This window comes from Poecilia formosa, unplaced genomic scaffold (genome assembly GCF_000485575.1).
Source record: "Poecilia formosa unplaced genomic scaffold, Poecilia_formosa-5.1.2 Scaffold553, whole genome shotgun sequence".
Lineage (NCBI taxonomy): Eukaryota > Metazoa > Chordata > Actinopteri > Cyprinodontiformes > Poeciliidae > Poecilia > Poecilia formosa.
This window is the reverse complement of record NW_006800492.1, coordinates 167,055-174,794: the sequence shown is the minus strand read 5'-3', so window position 1 is coordinate 174,794 and position 7,740 is coordinate 167,055. Positions and strand designations below refer to the sequence as shown.

General features: G+C 34.8%; 1 protein-coding gene across 3 annotated transcripts in view; it reads right to left on the bottom strand.

The window, feature by feature from the left end:
- Window positions 1-7,175, bottom strand: part of axdnd1 (axonemal dynein light chain domain containing 1) — a 16,193-nt gene extending 9,018 nt beyond the window's left edge. For 2 of the 3 annotated variants that reach the window (XM_007540669.2, XM_016665168.1), the window contains exons 1-8: window positions 6,908-7,175; window positions 5,435-5,589; window positions 4,272-4,375; window positions 3,652-3,751; window positions 1,966-2,051; window positions 1,822-1,878; window positions 1,544-1,652; window positions 452-573 (exon numbers count right to left, since the gene is read on the bottom strand). In XM_007540669.2, the coding sequence (XP_007540731.1) occupies window positions 452-573; window positions 1,544-1,652; window positions 1,822-1,878; window positions 1,966-2,051; window positions 3,652-3,751; window positions 4,272-4,375; window positions 5,435-5,589; window positions 6,908-6,971 (797 nt within the window). In that variant the 5' untranslated portion in view covers window positions 6,972-7,175. The remainder of the gene's footprint in view (window positions 1-451; window positions 574-1,543; window positions 1,653-1,821; window positions 1,879-1,965; window positions 2,052-3,651; window positions 3,752-4,271; window positions 4,376-5,434; window positions 5,590-6,907) is intronic. The other variant, XM_016665167.1, reaches the window with a different exon arrangement.
- Between the last annotated feature and the right edge of the window lie 565 nt (window positions 7,176-7,740).

Genomic DNA, 7,740 nt, shown 5'->3' with positions numbered 1-7,740 from the left:
CTACTTTTCATTCTTACACTGGAAAAGAAACAAAACAACCTAACCTCTAGGCTTATTTAAAAATCCATAGTCTGCACATTCTAACAGAATTCCCACAGACTTTAAAGCGAAAGAAACCCACAGCATCATGGATCCTCCACTATGTTTTAACGGGAATATGAAAGAATTTTCCTTGTTTCCAGATCCACCTGGAGTGTTTATTTAAGGAAAAACTCAATCTTACCAAATGCACTGTTCCAGATAATGCCAGACAAAAGTTCAGATAATTCTAAATTTATATGATTATCATATTAACACAGAAAATGGTTTTTGCATCCAGTCAGTCAGCATTCTTTTAATACTCCTACTGCCATAAGATATCGTTTTATGGCATTTCACAAGCATTTGTTCAAGTCTGTGTATTCATTGTTTGGTGTCAAGGCTTATAAGGTTAAATATGTTAGCTGCTGACCTGAGTTTGGCGAGGAGCTGTCCTCTCTCAGCACAGCCGACGGTCACCTGCCTGATCAGTTCATGGAAAACGATGTTGTAGATGTTCTGCTCTGTCTTCACCAGTTCCAACAAGCTTTCGAGCTGCGAAACAAGTCATAGACCTTAAAGTCTCCGAGCATTTTATTGGTATTGACAGAAATGATAAACACAGACATTCTACATTTGTATATTACATTGCAGATTAAGAAGGAGGCCATTTGTGTAATTGTTAAATATTCCTTAATGCTTGAACTATCTTTTAAAATTTGGTTGCACTTTCTACCCTCAGGCTCAAACATTTCCTCTCATTAAAGTGTAAAAAATATTTTTTCATGTTTGTTTCTAAACTTTCCAAGCATCTGATCTCATAAGTTACCCATCCCTAAACATAGTTATACTTTTTATTTTGTTTTTCTGTATAATGTCCACCCCGCCTCTCGCCCGAAACGTTAGCTGGAGAGGCACCAGCACCCTCCCGACCCCACTAAGGGACAAGGGTGTAAAGAAAATGGATGGATGGATGGATGGATGGATGGATGGATGGATGGATGGATGGATGGATGGATGGATGGATGGATGGATGGATAATGTCCTCTTTTGTCACCAAATCTCTTGTTTTCTTATCAATGAAAGCTTTAAATCTGCGGTGTTATTCCACCTAAAAAACTGTTTTCTTTTTTATTTTGTCAGGTATTTGTAGTATAAAAATATATGTGAGTATTACATTATATAAAAAATAAAGACAACACTGTTCCCAAGAGAGAAATGAAGGCATATGTAAATCACTGTACAATGAACTGAATAATAACATTTTAATATCAGAATAAAAAAATCTGCCTATATTTCATTCCTTAAGGTTGTCTATATCCTGAGAATCAAAAAAGAGAAATAAAAGCAAAATTTAAAAATGGGTCACAAACGTCCCTTGAGTCAAAGTAGCTTATGTTGTTTTACTGACTGGATGCTGTTTGTGTATTTTCCCATTTTAATTATGCAAACTAAAGGTTTTTCTCTGTATTAAACAAAAATTACAACACAGCTTTCATGTCAGTTGCAGAGGTAGAAAACTAACTTGGCACAGATCAGTTAGCTCTTCGTCCTCCTGATCCACTCCAGCCTTTTCCAGCATGTCATCCATCATCCTCATCAGCTGGATCACTTCCAGCCTGCCACTGGGCCTCCTGCACACAGAACATTCCCACAAATACAGCATGTGTATTATTGCATACAGAGTTCTGTAATGCTTAACGGTCTGTTTTACTGGTATGTTTCCTAAGAAAATTGCTTATTACATTAGAATAAAGTGTTACAAATTTTTCCTGTCACTGTAATTTATATGTTTGCACTCACAGTGATGGGAGGACTCGTAACTTCTGCTCCTCATCTTTCAGCTGCACTGTGAATGCACTGTGAGGTACAATATGACATACATCAGGAAAAAGCTAGATCATCATACAGGAAGGGACTGCACCAAATACCATTAAGGAAACTTACTCTTCATACAACTGGAGGCATCGTATTCCTTTGTTCTTCACAATACGATACTCTTCAGGGATCACGTTTTGTTTGACATCCAAGTTCTGAGAGACACAGAATGGTGGCATTATGTGATTAGCTTGTCTTCTTACTCAAATTAATGGCAAAGGTTGCCCCAGGAATACTTAAATCCAAAACCAATTGTTTGAAATATGTGGTGACACACAGAAAAAATAGGTGAAAACCTTTAAAATGAGGAAGTGAAAAAATATAAACAGTTAAAGTAAAACAAAAAACAAAACAAAAAAAAAACATGAAAAATTGACATATAAAGTAAAAGTGGGAGAAAGAAAAATTCCAAAGTGTGAAAAATACAGGAAACAAAAACATCTGATGAAAAACAACAAAGTTATAGATCAGTGTCAACTAGAAACTGAAACAATGTGCAATGTGGCATGTTGGAAATGTTCTGACTAAAATAATAAAACATTTCTGTGACAGAAAATGGAAAAACTAGGTAGTGAAACTCAGTTTAAATTTCCAAAAACAAGACTGAGACAGAAAACTTGACCTTCAATGATATTCAAGTGTTTCAACTTAAAAAACATTTTCTCTGGGTACTCCAGCTTCCTTCCACACTCCAAAACCACAACTGTTAGCTTAACTATCAACTCAATTAGGTGTCTTTTTTTGATGCACATTGTATAATTTATGGTAATCTTTTTTTATTTTGTGTAAGTTTTTCTTAGTGTGTTTTATTTATTTTCTAACGCTTGCCAAAGATGAACTAAATGGAATAGCGAGCTGCCCAATGTATACTCTGCCTCTCGTCCAATAGCTACTTTAGAAAATGGATGATTTAAAAACATGGATATCATTTTACGGCAACAAATATTTTAAATCTTATTTTATCTGGAGCAGCAAAAAAGGCTTAACACAAACCAATATATTCCATTGGAGCTATTTCCAAGTTACTTTAGCAACATTTTCCCACATGTTTCTATAATAACAACAACATGGGACACTCTTGTAATTAAATATTTAAAAATGTCAACCATCTGCTTACAGAGTACACTTTTCTCTGTACACTTTTCATTTTCAAGATAAGTTTTTTAAATTTTTGCAGCAACAAACTTTGGAGATAAAACAATACAAATTAACTAAAAAAGACTGTAAATTCGCTATTATAATGATATAATTTATTACTGTTATTAAAAAAGTCTTGTGACAATATTCTTCATTCTACAGCAGGGACAATTGTGTAAAATATAACACAATTTTATGTTTTGAAATGTCTCTCACACACACCCTACACACCTGACTGGTCTGAAAACAAAACACAAATTAAACATGTAAAAAAAACAATATTACAACTTTTATTTCAATCACACAGATCAATAACCCATAGGGCAATTAGCAAAAATAAATATTCCAAAATAAAATAAATAATGTTCTCGTTAAGTTTTCTGGCATTTAGCAGATATAAATAAACAAAAACAAGAAAAGTTTAGTCTGATTTACCTTCAGAGAGTGAGAAAAAATGTCTGTCTTTATAGGTGCATGAAAATATGGTTAAAAAAAATGTAGGCTTTTAATCAAATGTTAGATTGCACTTTATTATAAAACTATGCAGTTTGAATATCAAGTGCTTTCAGGGACTTCACATGGAAATCAACTACTTTTAAAACATCTAGTTGTACATACCCTGTAGTTTGTGTCTCCGTTGCAGCTCTTCTCATGCAGTGGTGGGAGAGCAGTCATCTTTTTCTGTGTAAGCACAGCATCGCACAGGAATGAAATATCCCTACAGAGGCACCACATACAGAGGAAACACATTTAGTGTACTATTTTAACAACTGCTGATTTTTAAAACTCATGTTAGCATTTGATGCAATGGTGGAGAACAAACAGTAATGATTAAAGGAAGCAAGAGGTTTCATTTTATTTATTATACAAAGAAGAAGCCAAAATTCAAAAGCGTTGCATTGAAAAACTAAATGTACCCGGTGATTCCACAGCTTGTAGCAAGATGAGTTAGTAAGTGGCTATTTTCCATTTGACTTTATCAGTCGCTCACATCTGTGTGAAGGAACTTTTGTTTTTTTATTCTTCATCAGTTGACCTTAAAACTTTGACATTACAATACTTTAGTACTCATCGTGATTGACTGAAAAGAACCTGTGGCTGCCAAAAACAAGCCCAAATCATCCATCCTCCACCACTATGACCAAACACAGTTGCTATAAGATGTATTTACTGTCATTAACTCACACTTGAGAGTAACTTATATAAACAGTTGTCACAGTTTCATCCCCCTAACTGACCTGCCGGCTTCTGTCAGCGATGTTGGCTGTTCCAGAAAGTATTTGTACTTGGTGCGTCCAAGCGGATAATGCCAAACTCCATCTGGCCGTCTTATTCCATCATTCTGCAGAAAAAAATGTGTCATTGCTATTTTATCAACCTATGCTCATATGTATTTGTATCAAGTCTTTTTATTTAAACATTGCTAACATTTTAGCTTCCTGACAGATTTATTTAGAATTGACTTATTTTGTCGAACTTTTATACTTCAGCTCTAGATAACTTGAGTAAATACATAAAAAGGTTTTCAAATCAAGAGTTCCTTTATCAATGGCTATGAAACCCAACTGAGCCCAATGTGACTATGTATGTTAAATGGTGAATTCTGTATAATTACACAAATTCTCAGATCACACTCAGATCTGTTTCCTGCCTGACCTGTAGAATAATCTTAACTACATAGAGCCTTTCTGACAACATGAAATCATTTTTTTAAAGCTCAAACTTATTTGGGTTATTTTGCAAGTCAATTATATGAAAAACACCAACAAGTCCATGTGTGAATATTTAAAGAATGCATTCAAAGTAAAGGCCTAAGCAGATCTGACTGTGCTTGAATTTGATTGAGATGTTGTAGTGTGACTGAAATATGACTGAATCAGAACAGCTTGAATGGGGAGAAATTCATCCACTGTGAGATTAGCCTGGTAGCTTTTTTTTCTTTTGACAAATAAAATTATTGTTTGTGAACTGCATTTGGATTCACTCAGTCCATATTTGTCTTTAATTAAAACTTGTTTAATAATGTGAAATGTTGAAGTGCAACAACAAAAAAACAGAAATCTGTGTGAGGGAAAATACATATGGTTTTTACAGAATGTACAAAAATTATAAAGAGTAACTGAAATCAAACCCTAAATGGACAAATAATGAAAGGGTCCAGTAGGGGGCGCTGACATACTTTTTTCCCCCTCATTTTACATAAAGCAGACATAAATGTAAGAATTTTAAAGTAATCTTCTCAAGCCATTGCCAGATATTTTGAGCTGAATGTCAGCATCTTGATTCAGACTGACTGTCTTTATAAACTAAACAGTTATCGACTGAGAAGATTAAAGAAAACTGTACTTTAAGTGTGTATATATCACAACATATTGTGTAAAGAAGAAAGCGCAGCCAGTACTTCACAGCTTCGGTGATGTGCAGTGTGGCCCTGTGTGTTCTTGGAGACAGTGGATGTGAGGCTGAGCAGCAGTTCATCTGGGATGGCTGCTTGTTTGACAGGAAGTGGCCCCTTCCTGATCTCCAGAGCTGGAAGTTGGACTCTCAGGTCAGTCTCTAAGAAAAATCAAGCAAATACTCATTAAGACTCTGTATTTTTATTTATTATAACCATAAAAACAGCTTTGGTCAATATTTCTAAATGTTTTCTAAACATCTTCCAAATTTCTTATTTGGAATTTATCTGTCTTGTCATCATCAGTATGATTTTTGACCATTTTGAGAATGCTTTTTTGTTTTTGGGAAGCTCCCTTGTCTTAGTCTGGTGTTGTCCTAATGACAAGAAAACAGAAAAAACATGCAAACTATGCAGAAAAAACCTAGGCTGGGATTCGAATGTAGGATGTTCTTGTTGCAAGGTAACAGTGATGGAAGACAAATTTCTGGATTTTGTTTTTAACATTGTTGCACCTTCACAGGCTGTAGCACGAGGCAGAAAGACGTACAACCTATATCAAATACTTTCACAGATCAAAAGTATTGTCAGCACTGTTAAACTTTTAAGCTAAATGTTAGTTTGGGTGCTTAAAGCAGCACCTGAGTTTACTAATGTCTCGGTTAGAATATGGACTGGAGCCAAAAAATGGAAGACAAGGTCTAAAGAAAAACTTTTTCCAGGCCACTTTAAATTATTATAAGTCTAGCTCATTTGAATTATAATGAAAATAAATTATTAGTGGTTTATTTACAGAGGTGGCTGTAATGAGCTACATTTACGCAGTTAGATTTATTCAAGTATTTCTAAGAGTAGTTTTGCACCATCTGATATTATTTTAAAGTGATACTATTATCTTAGTTGAGTCGGGAACAAGCATACTTTAACCAAAAAGGACAGCCACATAGTTTATTGGGAGGGGAAATTTCTTATGTTTATATAAACTGTTTATATTATATAAACTAAACTTGTAAGGCTCAGTTGAGCCTGCCCATAAGCCTGTATTGAGTACAATCTTGTCATTGGACATAGTTTGATCTGTTTAAACATACACATGTTGTCTACTACGTAGGTGGTTTCAAATCCTTTGGGTTTCCTGTTTAAAAATACCAGAATTATTTTAGATTGTCAAATCAGTTAATCATCCAACAATATACGTCTCCTTACTTGAGTAATGTTCTGATGACACAATTTTATTTGTTCTTCAGTAATAGTATTTTGAGGTAACACTACTTTTCCTTGTGTACACCTGTTTGTTTTGCATCGAAAGTACGGTTGTACTATATAAATGAACGCACTGGATTGGTTTTTAGCCATTTCAAAGAGACGTTTACTAAACTACTAATTGTGCATGACTACATATAACGTTTTGTTTGTAACTTTCTGAGCAGCATTGGCACGTAGAAAGCCTCCAGCAGCGGATGGATGTGAATAATTTACCGTCTGCTTGCTCTCCCCTGGGTGAGCTTGGCGCTGGACTGGCTCTGGCCGTGGACAACGACATCTTTACCAAACGAGGCTGTTACAGTCAGAGGATAGAGCCTTTCAACTTTCACCGAGCCATGAAGGCGAGAAGCTAATGTAGGTTATCTTAAACAACATTCTTTATAAATTTACGAACGAATGCGCCTTTTCTTTCAGTATTCCGTTCTTCCTGATCGCGTTGTTATGGAAACGGCGTGCCTACCAGCTGCTCGTCTACTCAACATTTTACATTCGCGTGTTAACTCCGTGGTGCATTCAAGTGAAGTCGTACAGTAGATTTCACATAATGAAAAATATTCAAAATGATAAAAGCATCAAATATCACCAGATTCTTTCCAAAACGTTGGCGACATAATATATTTGACTATCTTTGATTCAAACGAATTCAAATAATGTATTTTAGAAAATGTCAATTCAACCTTTATTAACACATTTTTTCCTTATGATAAAGGAAGAAAGGTGAATATATTCACAGTATATTCGTTTATTTTTTTGTCTACTTCTGGTTAAGCGTTTATGTCCGTGTAATTAATTGGGAACCACACTGTTCAACAATGTATGTTTTCTTGACAACGATTATAAAATGGGCTTAATAACATATTAGACTTGAACTTTTTTATTGCTTAGTTATTTTTCACGAGACGCGTTGATCAGCTATCCCTCCTCTGGCCCGTTTAATTAGACGTTTTTAAACTGGAAGAGTGGGTTCACATTTTTGGTCTTTAATTATTTTTTTCTTCAGCTTCTGTTTGTAAAAAATATGCATGAAAAAAATTCCTATGCAAGGT